The 20,723-nt window shown below is 43.8% G+C and overlaps 1 protein-coding gene across 1 annotated transcript in view; it reads right to left on the minus strand.

Annotated features, from left to right (window-relative positions):
• The window catches only part of LOC109922314 (tubulin polyglutamylase TTLL5-like), a 343,698-nt gene extending 324,183 nt beyond the window's left edge, over positions 1–19,515 (minus strand). Inside the window, exons 1-4 of the mRNA XM_048599989.1 lie at positions 19,461–19,515; positions 18,867–18,949; positions 17,913–17,982; positions 14,311–14,395 (exon numbers count right to left, since the gene is read on the minus strand). Of these exons, the coding sequence (XP_048455946.1) occupies positions 14,311–14,395; positions 17,913–17,982; positions 18,867–18,949; positions 19,461–19,515 (293 nt within the window). The remainder of the gene's footprint in view (positions 1–14,310; positions 14,396–17,912; positions 17,983–18,866; positions 18,950–19,460) is intronic.
• Positions 19,516–20,723: the final 1,208 nt, after the last annotated feature.

The following is a 20,723-nucleotide window of genomic DNA, read 5'->3' on the forward strand; positions in this document are numbered from 1 at the left end:
ATCCCACCCAGACCCATCCTCCTATAACTCACCTAATCTACTCATCTCTGAACATTACAGGCAATTTAGCATGGCCAATCCACCCTAACCTGCACATTTTTGGACTGTGGGAGGAAACCAGAGCACCCGGAGGAAACCCACGCAGACATGGCAAGAACGTGCAAACTCCACACAGTCACCCAAGGTTGGAATCAAACCCTAGTTCCTGGCGCGGTGAGGCAGCAGTGCTAACCACTGAGCCACTGTGCCATGAAGTCAGTCTATTAATCATAGACAGAGTGGAATATGCCTAGATTCAAGAAAATTAAGAGATGATCTCATTGAAAAGTATGAAATTCTAGGCACATGCAGTCAATGTGGTGTACATGGTCTTACAGACGGCATTTGATGAAGTGCTGCTCAACAGACTTGTGAGCAAAGTTAGAACTCATAAAATAAAAGTGATTGTAGCAACCTGACTGCAAAATCAGGTGAGTGACAGGAAACAGCATTGGCAAATTGATGCTTTACACACGGGAGCAACATTTGGCACTGGTGTTAGGGCCTGTTTTGTTGTATATTGGGGTCTAACCTCTAGTTAGTTTAGAACCTCCAGTTCTGAGGAAGACTCACTCCACCCGAAACATTAACTTTGATTTCTCTCTACAAATGCTGCCAGACCTGCTGAGCTTTTCCAGCAATTTCTGTTTTTGCTTCCAACCCTGTTTAGTTGCCTAATGTAACGCTGCTGGAATCAATGCAACTATCTGCAATAATTCCTTATTTACAATTAGGTCTTTATATACAGTTCCTCTACATTTGTTTGGAGCTTCTGCTCCTGAAGTGTTCTCTTATCATTGGACACTGTACATTATCACCATTTTGTATTCTTCTAATATTAATCCCACCACTGTTCAGGACTCTTGTTTTGTCCAATATGTATTCGTAGCTTGAACTTGAAAATATGGAACTTGGAAGCATTGTAAAATGTGTGAATATTAGTACAGAAATTCAAAAGACACTTTGATGGACCATTGATGGTAGTCAAGTGGCAGATGAAATTCAATGCAGAGCAGTGTGGTGAAGTCATTTATTTTGGCAAGAACATCAAGGAAGGAAAATAAAAAATAATGGAGGTGCAGGAGCAGAAGGACCTGGATATTTGTGTACATTCCATCATTGAAGACAGCAGAAAAGGTTTTGCTTTATTCATTCATGGGACATGATAGGGTTAGGGCTATTTATTTATTGCGCAACTCTTATCGCTCAGAGGGCAGTTAGGAGTTCAGTCACGTTGCTGGCGTCACGTGTAGACCAGACCAGCTCAGGATTCCAGAATACCTTCCCTACAAGTCCTTAGCAAACCAGAGGGGATTTTACGACAAATGACAGTGGTAACATGGTCACTGTTGGGCCAGTGCTTTATATGGTGAGTGTGGGAAATTGGAACTGATGCAAAGGTTCGGCCACAGTTCTATCAAATGGAGGAGAAGGCTCGAGGCACTGGGCTGCTTACTCCTATACCTATTTAAAGCACAGAAAACCCAAAATGCATACAGATAGAACACAGAGGAAGTGCAGAAGGGGAGATAAACTTCAGGGGATGGAAGCAAACTGATCAATTTCCCTACAGCATACAGCTCCAGAGGCCAGGAACTGAGCAGCACATGCAATGCTTTTCATTGCAGTTCGAGGCACACAGCACTGTCTGACCCAGAGAACTGACATAGCCAATGCTGTGCTGCTTGAATCAGTCTTGTTTGATCAAATTTATCCATTAGATAGACAGTCAGAGCACACAAAGAGCAGAGAGAAGCAAACAGAAGTACAGTGGATACACAGGAACGGGTGGACAGGACAACTGAAATGGTGATACAAAATACTCATCTACTAACAAGAAAAATCAGCTCAAAGTCACTGCCCAGCCAAGGTGAGATCAAGAGCTTTTTGCGCATTTTAAAGTCCTGAGTGCCTGCATACTTTCCCTGGGACTCTCACTGCCCTGGCACTGCAGAACACGGTGTCTGAAAGTACCACAGTCCACTGCTCTTCAGGTGAATTAAACAGATAGTTGGTCAACTGGCACCCCAAGAGCTTGAGCTGAGCTGCCACCTAGTGGTAAACAACCAATGAAACATCATTACCATTTAAAACAAAATAAAGGGCTACCAGACTCGAAACGTTAACTGTTTTTCTCTCCACAGATGCTGCCAGACCTGTTGAGTTTCTCTAGCGCTTCCGAATTTTGAATCATTACTGTTTATGTAACTGGATTTTGTTCTCAGGCTGGCAAACAGCTCATGTGGTCCCATTCAGCCCTGGACAGCTTTTGTACCATCACTATACTCCCTCAAAAGTGCAGCGAAAATGCTTTGGCTTTTCACAATTAGCCTTAAGCAAGAAATGATGGCAAGCCATTACATATAGACAGGAATGAGGTCAGTGAGGTCTAGAAGAGCTAATATAGGGTCAGATAACAATCAACACAGGATTGACATTCTGGATATTCTGAGAAAATTGGACTTGGCGGAATATCTTCTCTCAGAAGGTCTGGGAGTCTTTTGAACTCTGCCCCAAAGTGATTGAAACTGGTCCACTGAATTTTTTTTTTTTTTTAAGTTAGATATGGATAGTTTTTCCTGACCGACGAGAGAGTCAATGCTGGTCACTGACAGGTGAGAATGTGGAGTTAATGCACACAGTAGCCTTGATATTCATGAATGACACAGCAAGCCTGAAGGGCCTTATGACCCCGTCCTATGTCTAATTCATCAGTTTGGATGTTTGCATTTTTAAGGAGCAAAGGTGGTATGGCAATAGTGTGGGTCAGATGAGGTTTAGGCAGAAGAATAACCTTGACCTGATTGAATGGCAGAGCAGGTTCAAGGAGCAGCTATGACCTATTCCACTTCCTATTACTTACACAGCTATAAACCACAGCATCTCTCTCAAATATGATAATTGACTTTGAATGCAGCACAAGTTGTGCGTTCTTGCTCTGCTCTGTGTCTTGGTCTTTCAATCTAGGCTGATACTCCAGTACAGCAGCAAACAACTGCAACGCAACAACACTGCAAGATATGCAGCACTGTAGGGCACTGAGGCCATGCAATCGAAATGTAAGTCTCTTCTTTAACTCAATTACTTTTGAAGCACGGTTACATTGGCAACATTTGAGAACAGTAAGATCCAAACACAATGAGATAATACCTTTGTTTAACAAAAATGTATCTAAGGCATATGGCCAAAAGGCAGTTAATAAGGAGTCAGACCATAGCTCAACTGTTGTTGCATTGAATGACAAAACAGGCTTGAGGGACTGAACAGCCTACCTGGATCTTCCTATGCTCCCATGTAACAATGCACAAGATAAATGAACAGTGTGCCTATTTTCTGACTTTGTTGAATGAGGGAGAATGTTTGGCAGGGCACCAAAGTTCTGTGAATCTATGTTGAATCATATAAAATGTATTAAATGCTTTTAATGCAATCAAACATTGAAGGCCACAGTCATTCATTGTCTTTACAAATATACAGTCTGTCTACATGAAGAGAGAGGGGATTCCAAGGACTCTGAGTATCAAATATCCATGGAAATTGTTACATCAATTCTCATCAGTCAGGGTCCTCAGCAGGCAACGTGTGGATGGAGAGTGAGGTTTTCTACAGCAGGATGGTATGCTCATGTAAGGAAAATCCACACACAACCCTCAAATCTTCAGCAGCCTGTACAAACTGCTCTCAGGAGACCAGGTTCAAAACCCTTGGCAAAATATTTTTCCAGATTGTTCCACAGAAAAAAAAACAAATTCCACTTATGCAATCACGTGCTCAGAAAACTGCTTGACCCTAAAATTAAAGACAAAAAAGGAGTACGCAAAAAAAAACTGATTTGAATCAAAACAAGGCAAAATTTGAGTGCAGTCGCCACCAACTGGCCTATCGTGTTTGTTACATTAGAGTATACTAACCAAAAGATAGTATGTAGTAGACTCTAAGCATCACACGAGGGCTGATCTTATAGAAGTTTGTAAAATCATGTGGAGCATGGATAGGGTGACGAGCCAAGGTCTTTTTCCCCGGGTAGGGAATTCCAAAACTAGAGGGCATAGGTTTAAGGGGAAAGATTGAAAAGGGACCTGAGGGGCAACTTTTTCATGCAAAGTCATAGTCATAGTCACACAGTGCAGAAACACACCCTTCGGTCCAACCATAATCCCAAACTAAACTAGTCCCACCCCCCTGCGCTTGGCCCATATCTCTTCAAACATTTCTTATTCATGTACTTATCTCAATGTCTTTTAACATTGTAACTGTACCCACTTCCACCACTTCCTCTGGAAGTTCATACACACACGAACGATGCTTTTTTTTTAAAAAATAATTACCCCTCATGTCTTTTATAAATCTTTCTCCTCTCTCCTTAAAAATATGCCCCCTACTCTTTAAATACCTCACCCTAGGAAAAAGACACCTGCCATTCATCTTATCTATACCCTTCATTATTTTATAAACCTCTATAAGATTACCTCTTAACCTTCTCTGGTCCAGTGAAAAAAGTCCCAGCCTATCCAGCCTCTCCTTATAACTCAAACCTTCCATTCCCAGCAACATCCTGGTAAATCTCTTCTGAACCTGCTCCAGCCCCAGCTTAATAATATCCTTCCTACACCAGGAAAACTGGAACTGGACACAGTACTCCAGAAAAGGCCTCACCAACATCCTGTCCAGCCTCAACATAATGTCCCAACTCCTATACTCAAAAGGTCTGAGCAATGAAGGCAAGCATGCTAACTGCCTTCTCAACCAACTTATGTATTTGTGATGCAAACTTCAAAGGATTATGTACCTGAACCCCTAGGTCTCTCTGTTCTACAACACTGCCCAAGGCACTACTTTTAATTGTACAAGTCTTCTCTTTGTTTGTTTTACCAAAATACAATACCTCACATTTATCCAAATTAAAGTTTATTTGCCATTTTTCAGCTCATTGACCCAATTGATCAAGATCTCTTTGTAATCTTTGATAACCATCTTCACTGTTCATTATATCTTAGTGTCATCGCAAATTTACAAACCATGCTTCCTATATTCTTATTTAAATCATTTATATAAGTGACTAACAAAAGTGGATTCAGCACTGAGGCTTCCAGTCTGAGAAACAACCCTCCACCCTGTCTCCTGCTATAAAGCCAATTTTGTATCCAACTGGCAAGCTCACCCTGAATCCCATGTGACGACCTAACTTTACTAATAGTCTACCATGTGGAACCTTGTCAAAAGCTTTACTAAAGTCTAAGTAAACAACGTCTACTGCTCTGCCCTTGTCAATCTTCTTGATTGCTTGTTCAAAAAAAAACTCAAATCAAGTTTGAGACATGATTTCATGCTGCGTGTACAGAACGAGCTGCCAAAGATGATGGAGGCTGGTACAATTATAACATTTAAAAGGCAGCTAGATGGGTACATAACAGGACGGTTTGAGAAAGATATGGGCCAAATGCCGGCAAACGGGACTAGATCAGATTGGGATAGCTGGTCGGCGCAGACGAGTTGAATCGAAGGGTCTGTTTCAGTGCTGTTATGACTCTATGACTGCAAAAGAGTGCAGTATATTGTAGAACAGCTATAGCACAGAAGGTCATATAGCTGACCATGTCTGTGCTGGCTCTCTACAGGAGCAACTCAGCTAGATCCACTCACCCTATGAAGAAACATTCCAAGGGGAGGGAGAGGTAGTAGGAACTGCAGATGCTGGAGAATCCAAGACAACAAGGTGCAGGGCTGGATGAACATAGCAGGCCAAGCAGCATCAGAGGAGCAGAAAGGCTGACGTTTTGGGCCTAGACCCTTCATCTGAAAAAGGGGAGGACCCGCTTTCATGGTTAACTAAAGAGATTAAGGGGAGCATCAAACTTCAGGAAAAGCATATAATTGGGCATGATTGTTAGTCAGAATATAAAGAACAGAGAACAAAATATAAACCTGACAAGAGTCAATAAATTGAGACCATAAGATGTAGAAAGTCGATCATTCAGGCCACTGAGCCTTTTGCGCTCTTCAAGGAGATCATGAGTGATCTGATAATTCTCAACTCCGCTTTCCTGCCTTAATCCCATAACTGTAGATTTCCCTAATGATTAAAAATTCTGTGTCTGATACTACCTCTCTCACCAACACCGAGGAGGAGCAAGGCTCCGAAAGCTTGTGGTTTCAAATAAACCTGTTGGACTAAAACCTGGCGTTATGTGATTTCTGACCTTGTCCACCCCAGTCCAACACCGGCACCTCAACATCATCAAAATTTCATCATCTGAGCCTTGTATCAGCCACCTTAACAGCCCTCTGAGGTAAAGAATTCCTCAGATTCACTTATGGAGAGAAATTCTCCTGATTGCTGAATTTAATGGGTGACTACTTACTCAGAAATTGAGTCTTTTGGTGAAAGACTTTTGCACATGGGAAAAGAGTTTCTCAACATTTATCCTGTCAGACTCCCCTGGAATCTTATGCATTTCAATGAGGTCTTCCCATATTCTTCTCAAGTCCAATGAGTACAAGCTCAACCAACTTAACTTCTCAAAGTCCTTTCAGACCAGAATCAACCTAACAAACCTTCCCTGGACTGCCTCCAATGACTATACATCTTTTCTTTGATAATAAGACCAAAACTGTTCACAAAATTCCAAATTTGGCACATCTAGTGCCCTGTACACTTTTAGCAAAACTTCCCTAATTTTATACTCCAGTCTGTTTGAATTCGAGGTCAAAAATAAATCTGCCTTCCCTATTACCTATTGAACTTGGATACTAGCTTTGTGTAATTCACGCAATAGTTCCCCTAAATTCTTGTGCTGCAGCTTTCTGCAGTCTTTCCCATTTAAATAATATTTAGTTCTTCAACTCTCCCTGCCAAAGTGCATAACTTCATTTTTTCCCCATGTTATATTCCCTCAGCCAAGTTTTTGCCATTCTGTCCCTCTGTAGATTCTTGGTGTCATCTTCATGGTTTGCTTTCACACTATTTTTGGATCATCCCCAAATTCTGTATTAGTACATTCACTTCCATCATCCAAGTCATAAACAGATGTTGTAAATAATTGCAGCTCCGGCACTGATCCTTATGTAACTCCACTACTTACAGGTTGCCATCCTAAAAATGCCTCCTTTATTCCACCCTCTGTCTTCTATTAATTAGCCAATCCTCTACCCATTCTAGTATTTGCCCTGCAACACCAGGAGCTTTTATCTTATTAAGTAGCCTAATGTGTGGTACCTTATCAGACACTTTGTGGAAATCGCTGGTTTCTCATTATCTATCTTGTTCATTGTCTCCTCAAAAACATTGTATTAATTTGTCAGGCAAGATTTCCCCTTTATGAAGTCATGTTGGCATTGCATGATCAAATTATGTATTTCTAAATGCTCTGCTAATGCATCCTGTATAATAGACATAATTAGACCAATAACTAAACTGGCTTATAAGTTAAGATAACAAGGTGTAGAGCTGGATGAACACAGAAGGCCAAGCAGAGGAACAGGAAGGCCGACGTTTCAAGCCTAGACCCTTGTTCAGAAATGGGGGAAGGGAAAGGGGGTTCTGAAATAAATAGGGACGGGGGGTGGGGGGGAGGCAGATAGAAGATGGATAGAGGAGAAGATAGGTGGAGAGGAGACAGACAGGTCAAAGAGGTGGGAATGGAGCCAGTAAAGGTGAGTGTAGGTGGGGTGTTAGGGAGGAGATAGGTCAATCCAGGGAGGACGGACAGGTCAAGGGGGTGGGATGAGGTTAGTCGGTAGGAGACGGGGGTGGGGCTTGGGTTGGGAGGAGGGGATAGGTGGGAGGAAGGACAGGTTAGGGAGGCGGGGATGAGCTGGGCTGGTTTTGGGATGTGGTAGGGGGAGGGGAGATTTTGAAGCTTGAAGTCCATATTGATACCATTGGGCTGCAGGGTTCCCAAGCGGAATATGAGTTGCTGTTCCTGCAACCTTCGGGTGGCGTCGTTGTGGCACTGCAGGAGGCCCAGGATGGACATGTCGTCTGTGGAATGGAAGGGGGGAGTTGAAATGGTTCGCGACTGGGAGGTGCAATTGTTTACTGCGAACTGAGCGTAGGTGTTCTGCAAAGCGGTCCCCAAGCCTCCGCTTGGTTTCCCCGATGTAGAGGAGGCCACAACGGGAACAGCGGATGCAGTATACCACATTAGCAGATGTGCAGGTGAACATCTGCTTGATGTGGAAAGTCTTCTTGGGGCCTGGGATGGGGGTGAGGGGGGAGGTGTAGGGGCAGGTGTAGCACTTCCTGCGGTTGCAGGGAAAAGTGCCGGGTGTGGTGGGGAGTGTGGAGCGGACAAGGAAGTCACGGAGAGAGTGGTCCCTCCGGAAAGCAGATAAGGGTGGGGAGGGAAAAATGTCTTTGGTGGTGGGGTCGGATTGCAGATGGCGGAAGTGTCGGAGGATGATGCGTTGGATCTGGAGGTTGGTGGGGTGGTACGTGAGGACGAGGGGGATTCTGTTTTGGTTGTTATTGCGGGGAGGGGGTGTGAGGGATGAGATGTGGGAGATGTGGGAGACACGGTCGAGGGCGTTCTCGACCACTGAGGGGGGGGAAGTTGCAGTCCTTGAAAAACGAAGACATCTGAGATGTACGGGAGTAGAATGCCTCATCCTGGGAGCAGATGTGGCAGAGGCGAAGGAATTGGGAATAGGGGATGGCATTTTTGCAGGAAGGAGAGTGGGAGGAGGTGCAATCTAGGTAGCTGTGGGAGTCGGTGGGCTTGAAATGGATATCGGTTTCTAGGTGGTTACCAGAGATGGAAACAGAGAGGTCCAGGAAGGAGAGAGAGGTATTAGAGATGGTCCAGGTGAACTTAAAGTTGGGATGGAAGGTGTTGGTGAAGTGGATGAACTGTTCGAGCTTCTCGTGGGAGCACGAGGCGGCGCCGATACAGTCATCAATGTAACGGAGTAAGAGGTGGGGTTTAGGGCCAGTGTAGCTACGGAAGAAGAATTGTTCCATGTAACCTACAAAGAGGCAGGCATAGCTTGGGCCCATGCGGGTACCCATGGCCACCCCCTTTGTCTGTAGGATGTGGGAGGAATTGAAAGAGAAGTTGTTGAGAGTGAGGACAAGTTCGGCTAAGCGGATGAGGGTGTCAGTGGAGTGGGACTGGTCAGGCCTGCAGGACAGGAAGAAGTGGAGGGCCTTTAGGCCATCTGCATGGGGAATGCAGGTGTATAGGGACTGCACATCCATGGTAAAGATGAGGTGTTGGGGACCGGGGAATTGGAAGTTCTGGAGGTGGTGGAGGGCGTGGGTGGTGTCACAGACGTAGGTAGGGAGTTCCTGGACCAAGAGGGAGAAAACGGAGTCCAGATAGGTGGAGATAAGTTCGGTGGGGCAGGAGCAGGTGGAGACAATGGGTCGACCACGTCATTCAGGTTTGTGGATTTTGGGAAGGAGATAGAAGCGGGTGGTGTGGGGTTGGGGGACGATGAGGTTGGAGGCTGTGGGTGGGAGGTCACCTGAGGTGATGCGGTTGCGGATGGTTTGGGAGATGATGGTTTGGTGGTCGGGGGTGGGGTCATGATCAAGGGGGTGGTAGGTGGTGGTGTCGGAGAGTTGGCGCCTGGCCTCGGCGATGTAGAGGTCAGTGCGCCATACAACTGCGCCTCCCTTGTCCGCGGGTTTTATGGTGAAGTTGGGACTGGAGCGGAGGGAGCGAAGGGCTGCACGTTCTGCGGGGGAGAGGTTGGAGTGGGTGAGAGGGTTGGAGAAGTTGAGGCGATTGATGTCTCAGCGGCAGTTGGAGATGAAGAGATCGAGGGAGGGTAGGAGGCTTTGGGGTGGTGTCCAGGAGGATGGGGTGTGTTGGAGGCGGGAGAACTGGTCAATAGAGGGCGGGTTAGGCTCATGGTTGAAGAAGTAAGCGTGGAGGCGGAGGCAGCGGAAAAACTGTTCAACGTCCAAGCGTGACCGGTATTCGTTGGTGTGTGGGTGGAGGGGGCCAAAGGTGAGCCCTTTACCTAGGTCCTCAGGTCCCCTTTACTCAGTCCTCATTAAAGGGCTCACCTTTGTGCTACACCTGCCCCTACACCTCCCCCCTCACCCCCATCCCAGGCCCCAAGAAGACTTTCCACATCAAGCAGATGTTCACCTGCACATCTGCTAATGTGGGAGACTGCATCCGCTGTTCCCGTTGTGGCTCCTCTCCATCGGGGAAACCAAGCGGAGGCTTGGGGACCGCTCTGCAGAACACCTACGCTCAGTTCGCAATAAACAACTGCACCTCCCAGTCGCGAACCATTTCAACTGCCCCTCCCATTCCTCAGACGACACGTCCATCCTGGGCCTCCTGCAGTGCCACAACGATGCCACCCGAAGGTTGCAGAAACAGCAACTCATATTCCGCTTGGGAACCCTGCAGCCCAATGGTATCAATGTGGACTTCACAAGCTTCAAAATCTCCCCTCCCCCTCCCGCATCCCAAAACCAGCCCAGCTCATCCCCGCCTCCCTAACCTGTCCTTCCTCCCACCCCAAGCCCCTCCCCCCTCTCCTACCTATTAACCTCATCCCGCCCCCTTGACCTGTCCGTCCTCCCTGGACTGACCTATCCCCTCCCTAACTCCCCACCTACACTCACCTTTACTGGCTCCATCCCCGCCTCTTTGACCTGTCCGTCTCCTCTCCACCTATCTTCTCCTCTATCCATCTTCTATCCGCCTCCACCTCTCTCCCTATTTATTTCAGAACCCCCTGCCCGTCCCCCATTTCTGAAGAAGGGTCTCGGCCCGAAACGTCAGCCTTCCTGCTCCTCTGATGCTGCTTGGCCTGCTGTATTCATCCAGCTCTTCACCTTGTTATCTCAGATTCTCCAGCATCTGCAGTTCCTACCATCTCTGGCTTATAAGTTATCTGCATTCGATGTTAGGTCGGCAGTTTTTCCATCCTCCGGAACTTTTCCAGAAGGATTACTGGAAGATTACTATCAGCGCATCAACTATCTATGTAGCTTCTTCCTTTAATATCCCAGGATGCATCCCATTAGGTCCAGGGGATTTATCAGTCTTTGGCCCGATTTTTATCCTAGTGATAGTTATAGAACATAGAACATAGAACATAGAACATTACAGCGCAGTAGAGGCCCTTCGGACCTCGATGTTGCGCCGACCTGTGAAACCAATCTGAAGCCCATCTAACCTAAACTATTCCATTATCATCCATATGTTTATCCAATGACCATTTAAATGCCCTTAAAGTGGGCGGGTCTACTACTTTTGCAGGCAGGGCATTCCACGCCCTTACTACTCTGAGTAAAGAACCTAACCTCTGACATCTGTCCTATATCTATCACCCCTCAATTTAAAGCTATGTCCCCTCGTGCTAGCCATCGCCATCCGAGGAAAAAGGCTCCCACTATCCACCCTATCTAATCCTCTGGTTTTTATTTCCTGTCCATTGCCCTTGAATATTTAGTAATTTGGGGAATATATTAGTGTCTTCTACTGTGAAGACTCATTATTACTTCCCAAGCCTCATTTCTCTTCTCTGTTCACTTTGACTTCTCTCTTTATTCTTATATATTTAAAGAAATTCTCGCAAGTAATATCAAGATGGACAGCAGGTTTACCCTCAAAATTTATTTTCTCCCTCTTTATTATTTTTTTGGTTGTCTACTGTGGGTTTTTAAAACTTACCCAATCCTCTGGCTTACCACTATTCTTTGCCACACATTTTTTTTGTTTTCTAAGAATTTGATCTTAAGTATTTATACCTTGGTACCTTCGTACGTAAAATGGTGATATAATGCAGCAACTGCAAACTTTTCAATGTACTCATTTGAGTATGTCAATAAAGTTAACTCAATTCAATTCAATTTATCCCTTCCAAGAATACTTCTTTCTCGCTGGTACATGTCCTCGCTGTAAGCCACAAACTATTTTCTTAAAACGTTTGCCATTGATTCTCAACCATTTGTACTCCAAAACTCCTTTCTGAGTCCACCCAACCAGCTCTGCACGCATTCTTTTGCAATTACCTTTAGTTAAGCCGAATACAGTTGTTTCTGACCAACATTTCTCCCCCCAAACTGAATGTTAAATTCTTCCATGTTATGGTCACTGTGTCCTAAAGATCTTTTATTCAGATATCATTTATTAAACCTGCCTCATTACACATCAACAGATCCAAAAGAGCTTGATCTCCTGGGTAGATCCGCAACAGACTATTCTAGGAAAGTGGCCCAAATACACTCAACGAATTCTTCCTCATGGATTCCTCTGTTGATCTGACTACCTCAATCTACGTGAATATTAAACTCACTTATGACTGATGTACTGCCTGTTTTTTTTTTGTCACACACTCTCATTACAATCATTCTCTGACCAACCGTATAGCTACTGTGAAGGAGAACAGCGACAACCTCCACCAGTATCTCCTTGTCCTTTTGTGTTTTTACTGCCACCCATACGTATTCCACGTCTTCAGATTCAAGATTATTTCTCGTTAACGTTTTCATTCCATTCCATTAGGGAGGCAATTGCCTAGTGGTATTATCGTTGGACTGTTAATCCAGAGACCCAGCTAATGTCCCACAGACTTGGGTTCAAATCCTGCCAAGGTAGATGGTGGAATTTGAATTCAATTTAAAAAATCTGGTATCAAGTGTCCAATTAAAATGAACACAGAACATAGAACAGTACAGGCCCCTTGGCCCACGGTGTTGTGCTGAACTTTTACCCTAAACCTAAGGTCTATCTCACCTCCACCCCGACCTTATACTATCATCCATATGCCTATCTAATAGCCGCTTAAATGCCCCTAATGAGGCCGACTCCACTACGCTCTCCGGCAATGCATTCCACGCCCCTACCACTCTGAGTAAAGAACCTACCTCTGATGTCTCCCCTATATCTACCTCCACTCACTTTAAAACTATGCCCCCTCATAGTAGCTACCTCCACCCTAGGAGAAAGTCTCTGGCTGTCTACTCTATCTATACCTCTGATCATTTTGTACACCTCTATCAAGTCACCTCTCATCCTTCGCCGTTCTAAAAAGAAAAGCCCTAGCTCTCTCAACCTTTGCTCGTAACACCTTGCCTCCATTCCAGGCAACATCCTGGTAAATCTCCTCTGCACCTTTTCCAACGCTTCCACATCTTTCCTGTAATGAGGTGACCAGAACTGGACACAATACTCCAGATGTGGCCTGACCAGCTGGAGCATAACTTCACTGCTCTTGCACTCAATCCCTCTATTAATGAAAGCTAACATACTTTCTTAACAACTCTATCCACCTGGGAGGCAGCTTTCAGGGAACTGTGAACATGAACCACAAGATCCCTCTGCTCCTCCACTCTGCCAAGAATCTTTCCGTTAACCCTGTATTCTGCTTTCAAGTTTGTCCTTCCAAAATGAATCACCTCACACTTTTCCATGAATCCATGAATCACCATGACCATGGCCATGAATCTATTGTTGTTTGTCAGGAAAAACCCATCTTGGTCAAGAATGTCCTGTAGGGAAGGAAACTCTATCTTTACCTAGTCTGGCCTACATGTGACGCCAGACCCACAACAATGTAGTTGACTCTCAATTGCCCTCTGGGCAATTAGGGATGGGCAATAAATGCTGCCTAGCCAGTGATGCCCTCATGCTATGAATGAATAAAATAAAATCTACACACTACCCTCTCTTATCTGCTTATCCTTTTGAAAGTTACATACCCCTGAATATTTAGTTCCCAGCTTTGATCTCCTTGTAACCATGTCTCTGTAATGGCCCTGTATTTGGGCAGTTATTCCATTTATTTAGTTTGAGCACTATGCGCATCTAAAAGCAATTAATTTTTCCCTGGCCTTTTACTTCTAGTAAAAAAGTATAGTAAAAGTTTAGTAAAAGTATACCAAAGTATATAATTTCACACTTTGCCGTTGTATCCCATCTGCCACTTCTTTGCCTACTCTCTGAGCATGTCCAAGTCCTTCTGCAGTTCCCCCATTGCCTCAACACCACCTGAGCCTCCACCTATCAGACAGTAAGATTTTTAACCAGTAAGGGAATCAAAGGCTAATGAAGCAAAATCAGGAAAGTGGAGTTGAGGATTATTAGATCTTCTAATAATCTCACTGAACGGCAGAGGAGTCTCAATGGGCTTAATAGCCCACCTCTTCTCTTGTGTCTAATGAGACCATCTGTTTTCCTCTTGACTCTGGAAGCCTCTGCCTTAAAAGACATATAAATGCAAGTTGTTGAGAAAACATTGTCACACAGGACATATGCACCTTCTAGTCATGTATAATTGGTGTAAATATTAAAACTTTCCTACCTTGTCAATCCTTCTTCATAGAGATAAACCACTAGAGGATCGTAGGATGTCACTAAGACATATAATCGCACATCAAACTTAAAGTCTGTAAATGGCAAAAATAAAGCATATAACTCCACAGGTGGTCACACTATAACTAACACAGAATCATAGAATTATACAGTATAGAGGAGGCCCTTTGGTGCATCAAGCCTGAACCATCAAAAACATACTACTACCTACATTAGTCCCATAGCCTTGCATGCTAGGACACTTCAAATGCTCATCCAAGTGCTTTTTAAAGGTTGTGAGGCTTCCCACCTCAACTACTCTCTCAAACAGTGCATTCCCCCACCATCTGGGTAAAAAAGCTTTTCCTCAAATCCCCTCTAAACCTTCTGCCTTTCACTTTAAAATTATGGCCCCTTGTTATTGACCCTCCAATAATGGGGAGCAGCTGCTTTCTATCCACCTGGTCCATGCCCCTCAATCTTATAGACCTCTATCAATTTTCTCTGCTCCGAAGAAGCAACACTTGTTTATCCAGCCTCCCTTCGTAGATAAACTGCTCCATCCCAGGCAACATCCTGGTGAATCTCCTTTTCATCCCCTCCAGTGCAATTACATTCTTCCGATCGTGTAGAGACCAGAACTGTACACAGTACTTCAGCTATGGCCTGTCCAAATTCTCTAACATAATATAACAGCTCTAACATAAACCCCCTTCTCTTATAATCCAACACGTGACTGATAAAGACAAGCATCACATATGCCTTCTCAATTACTCCATTAACCTGTCCTTCTACCTTCAGTGATCGGAGGACAAGCGCCCAAGATCCCTCTGTTCCTCAGATTCCCAGTGTTCTGCCATTCATGGAGTGCTCCCTGGTCTTGTTGCTTCTTTGAAAGTGTATCACCTCACATTTATCAGGGTTAAAGCAATGTTGACTATCCCTGATCAAACTTTGTCTCTCTAGTTAAAGATTCATTTTCTCCTTCACTGTTTTCTCCAATAGTTCTCCTCTCACTGATGTGACACTCACTGGTCCATCGTTCCCTGGTCTATCTCTACCATTCTTCTTGTAAAGTGGAACCACATTCACTGTCCTCCAGTCCTCTGGAACCTCCTCTGTGGCCAGAGACTATTTAAAAATTTGGGTCAGGGCTCCTATAATTTCTTCCCTCATCTCCCACAACAGCCTAGGATACAATTCATCCAGACCTACGGGTTTGTCCTTTTTAAATCTGCCAAGCCCTCCAATACCTCCACACTTGCTATACCATTCTGGTCAAGAATACAGCTGACTCAACTTCCCCTTGCTGCAGAGTGACAGACTGGCTCAGAGGGGAACACACTTGCCTCCAAGACAGAAGATTGTAGGTTCTACCTGCAAAATGAACAAAAGAAGTCTAGAGTAGTAAAATGAGAAACAGGTGCCTGTCAGCTTGCACACATGAACATTTTGACTGATTGGGTTTGCCTGGTGTGTTACCCAACAATCATTCCTCAACTAACCTCACATCCAAACAGCATTGGTGACAAAGAGCCTCTATCTTTATTGCTGTCTGTGCTGAGATATGTTATGATCTCAGCAGAGATTCATGTAAAAGGTAACAACGTAGTGTAGTGGGTGCCATAGTAGCACGGGTAAAGAATTGGCCAGCTAACAGGAAAAAAAGTTGGGACCAGTTAGTCATTTTGGACTTCACAAGCTAGAACAAGTGGAGTATTGGACAATCCCAAAAAGTGATATCTGGCTTGTAAGCTCATAATTTGCTTTTGCTTTGGTTATGCATGTAAACAAATATTCAGGCACCCTGTCATCACTTTCAGACTTCAAAAATGGAACTAACTCCTTTCCTTATTAACCCCGCTCAATATAGAAATACAAAATCAACTTCAAAGCTATAAATGGATCTGTCCACGTTAGTACCCAAGTTTATAAATAATGTGATATCATAAACTTTCACAATATCAGTCAAAATATAATTCAATTTCCATGAAGGTTTCCTCTGTATTTACATAAAGCAAAATCAAACACATTGACAATTTCATTGCACACAATATACACAACCACTCTGCGATGCTCTTCTGTAGCAGATGTGAAAAAATTAAGACATATACTTTAATAAGGGATATTTGAGAGTGAATAAGAAAAGACTATGTCAGTAACATGGGGTCAATCACTTAAAATTAATGTTAGGAAGGGTTTCGGGAGGTTGGAAAAAATTTCTTTGCGTTTAGGATTGTTGGATGCATGGAATACGATAGCACAAGGATTGGTGGGAGCAGGTCATCATTGCATCATTAAAGGAAATTTAATATTTGTGAGTGCAGACAGCGAGACATTTTTCTGCACCAGTCTAACGAAAAGCTGAAACAAAAAGATCAGGCAAAAAGCTTCCTTTCAGTGTAAGCAATAAAGAAAAACTAGCTTAGGTACAGTATCTTCAAACAGAGGAAAGTGAAAAAAAAGGAGGTAAAGTCAAGGAAGGAGATACAGGAAGAGATGACACAAACTTGTTCAAGATGTTGGTTTTAAAGGAAGGTCCTAAAATAAAAGAGATAGAGATGTTGGTGATAACAATGTGGAGCTGGAGGAACACAGCAGGCCAGGCAGCATCAGAGGAGCAGGAAACTTGACGTTTCGGGTTGGGACCCTTCTTCAGAAATAGCCCATTTCTGAAGAAGGGTCCTGACGCGAAATGTCAACTTCCCTGCTCCTCTGATGCTGCCTGGCCTACTGTGTTCTTCCAGCTCCACACTTACCTCGGACTCCAGCATCTGCAGTTCTTGCTATCTCTGAGAAATATTGGTGAACAGATGTTTAAGGAGACAATTTCACATAAGGAGGTCTGATCATCTCAAAGTGGACCAAAAGGAGGCGGCTAAATAAATGAAGGCCGAGTCAAGAGATCAAATAAGTCTGTGTAAGACTTAAAGTTTGCACAATAGAGTGAATCAGTGTAGTGTAAAGTTCAAGAGGGATAGCAGGAAGATCGTGTTTGGTATTATCAGCATACAAGTGAAAGCTATCCCCTCATTGTAATCAGAGATGTCAAGAAATAGTCTACATTCATAGAAAAGGCAGCCACTAAGGATGAATCAAACTCAGGTGAATTATGGGTGGATAATAAATACAGACTGCATCAGCAACTAACACAGCTCAAAAATGAATGAAGAGAGAGGGGAAGCAACGCATGATGCAGCATGAACAGAGAGTTTATGGGACAGTATTATCTTGAGAAACAATTTAGTACTGGGTCAGAACAGCAAGTTGTTACAACTGGCCTGGTTTACAGAAGGATATTTAACAAAATTGGACAAAACCCTCATTCATGTGACTACTTCATGTGCTGCTTCTTGAATGCACCTCCTAATTGTAGGAGGCAAAACAAAACTCTAACTTTTGGGGCAAAGTGATGGCCATTAATCATGCAGCCATCAATGAAAAGGTCTAACATCACTCCTGAACGAGCCATATGAGTCCATATCCATATGAAGATAGGGTGGGAACAAAGTAAGCATTTTATCTTGCGTTTGTAATTTAGGAACAAGAAGAAAGCACAACCAAATAAAGCCAAAAAAAGTGCAATGCATGCTACTGAAAAGTACAACTTACCATCGATTAGTAGTGGCGAGCGGATGTAACGTGAAACTAAGATACTCTCATCTGTTGCAATCTGGTTAGGCTAAACATCAGAAAGAAAAATAAGGACCAAGATTTGAGTGTGATACAACGGAATGGTGGTGACCATCTGGTGAAGTACACTTCAGTAAACTACCATTTAACATTTATTGCTTAGGATCAGATCAGTGAGAGGAATTTAAGACATGGAAACGAAGACATTCTAACGCAAGCCCTAAAAGGGTGATCCCTAGTATCACAGGGACTGAGTTATGAAGAAATTCTGCAGAAATCTGCTAATTGAGGTTAAAAGAATGCGACTGAGATAGGAGTTTACCAACATAGAGAAATAGGAAATCCTGAGCTACTAGCTATGGCTCAGATCTCACATTCTCACCTTTCCTGGTCAACCTTTCTTGTTCAACTGATATCACCAAAGCAAATCATCTGATTATAATTACACTGCTGCTTGTGCACAGCAAGCTTCCACAAAATTAGTTCCCATACTTTTTGAATTACAGGAGTAACTACACTACAAACAGTGTCTCATTAACTGAGAAATATTTTGTGAAGTCCTGTGGCTGTAGAAAGGTTAGAGGAAGAAGTTACAGAATCAAATTTGGGCAAGATAGTTTTAGCACCGACGGTACCACAGTCAATCTCACTTTTGTACTCATCAGTCATCCATAAAGATGGACTTTCGACAAGGTTCAGAAGTTGGAACTCTGACAGCAGGAAGGCACACTTATCAGCATTAGGCCATGAGTCATCACCACAGGCAATGAGTTTGGGACATAAGACAGATTATGGCATCCACAATTCCATCCAGCTGAGACAGATGCATTCAAAAACTGGCAAAATCTAAATCAGTGATTTACTGACCTGTGTGGGGTCAGGATCACAGCAGCTGATATATCATCAGCCTTCCCATATCTGTCAAAGACTTACATTTGTGACCAAGTAGACTCCACGGCCCCTAGAAGATGCAACTGGTTTGACAATCCATGCTCCTTTATCCTTTGTATGTGCACCTTGAAAGAAAATTGTTGACAATTATTAACAAATTCTGATTGGCTCCATGTACAGCAATAGAATCAAGAGAATTCTAACTTTAATAATAAGGCAATCTAGTCAAACTGTCCCAGGGCTTAGGCCAAATGGGACCTTGCCACACTCCAGGAGGTAATGCCCATACACAACTAACCATGGGAAGCTGGTGTATTTGACAGAACTTTAAGAGGAACGATTCCAGTTCCTCAGTCGGAGCTGATTTAATTGAAGTTTTCACAGTTGACACATTGTTCCAGGTGAATTGGTCTCTGTGTTCAATGGCTCAGATCCCTCAGTCACAAATTAATATTGCGGCATAAAAATAGAAATGTTGAATAAGTTGGCAGGAAAGGATGTTAAAAGAATACAGCACAAAGGTGATGAAAGAACATGCAAATTAGTCCTGGGAGACATTCAATCTATGGAAACAGCAAAGAGGTTGTGATAAACTTTGGCAAAGCAGGTCAGAAGAAAATCTTCCTACAATTGTACACAGGGTGGTGACAGAGTGGGCAGAAAACTGAAGTTGAATTTCAAGATCAGCCATGATCATTTTGAATGGTGGAGCAAGTTCAACACGCCAAGTGGTCTATTCCTGCTCCTATTTCTTGTGTTTTTAAATTGTATGGGCTTCCTAACTGTTGTTCCTTTTCACAAGAGTGGGTTACAATAAAAACACTTCTCCATTTGTTATCCACTTGGCATCACCACAAGTGCAGACAGCACGGTGTGACTACGGTGTTGGGATAGACCGTTGAGCATAAACAAAGCTGAAGAATTAGGCCATTTGGCCCATGAAGTCTGCTCCAACATTTGATCATGGCTGATACATTTCTCAACGGCATTCTCCTGCCTTCTCCCCATAAACCTGTTTGATTGATTGATTTATTGTCACGTATACCAAAATACAGTGAAAAGTTTTGTTTACAAGCGGTACAGGCAGGTCACAGCAAACAAAGGACATACGGATCAAAAAGACGTAGGGGCATATAGGTTACATTGCAGGTTATATTATTTGAGGCTAGAGTCCATTCAGCAGTCTGATAATGGCCAGAAAGAAGCTGTTCCTGAACCTGCTTATGCCTGTGTTCAGGCTTCTGTGTTTTCTTCTTGATAGAAGAGGTTGTAGGAGGTTATTACCAGGGTGCGATGGGTCTTTGATGATGTTGGCTGCCTTTCCATGGCAGCGAGCCATGTAAATAGAGTCCATGGATGGAAGGTTGGCTTCCGTGATGTTCTGGGCTGTGCACACCATCTTCTGTAGTTTCTTAAAGGTCCTGGGCAGAACAGTTGCCATACCAGGCCGTTATGCACACAGACAGTATGCTTTCAATGGTGCATCTGTAGAAGTTGGTGAGGGATTTTATGGACATGCCAAATTTCCTAAGCTGCCTGAGGAAGAAAAGGCATTGTTGTGCCTTCTTGACTGTCGCATTTACGTGGGAAGTCCAGGACAGGTTGTCGGGTATTGTCACTCCGAGGAACTGGATGCTCTTCACTCTCTCAACCTCACTTCTGTTGATGTAGCTGGGGGCAGGTTCTCCTCCTTTCTTTGAGGTCGATGATCAATTCTTTAGTTTTGCCAATGTTGAGAGACAGATTGTTTTCATTGCACCATGTCACCAAGCCCCCATCTCTCTTCTGTATTTTGACCCGTCATTGTTAAATATCCATCCCACTACATTGGCGTCATCAGCGAACTTGTAGATGGCAACACAGTCGTAGGTGTACAGGGAGTAAAGTAGGGGGCTGAGG

This window comes from Rhincodon typus, chromosome 8 (genome assembly GCF_021869965.1).
Source record: "Rhincodon typus isolate 14 chromosome 8, sRhiTyp1.1, whole genome shotgun sequence".
NCBI classification, from domain to species: Eukaryota; Metazoa; Chordata; class Chondrichthyes; order Orectolobiformes; family Rhincodontidae; genus Rhincodon; species Rhincodon typus.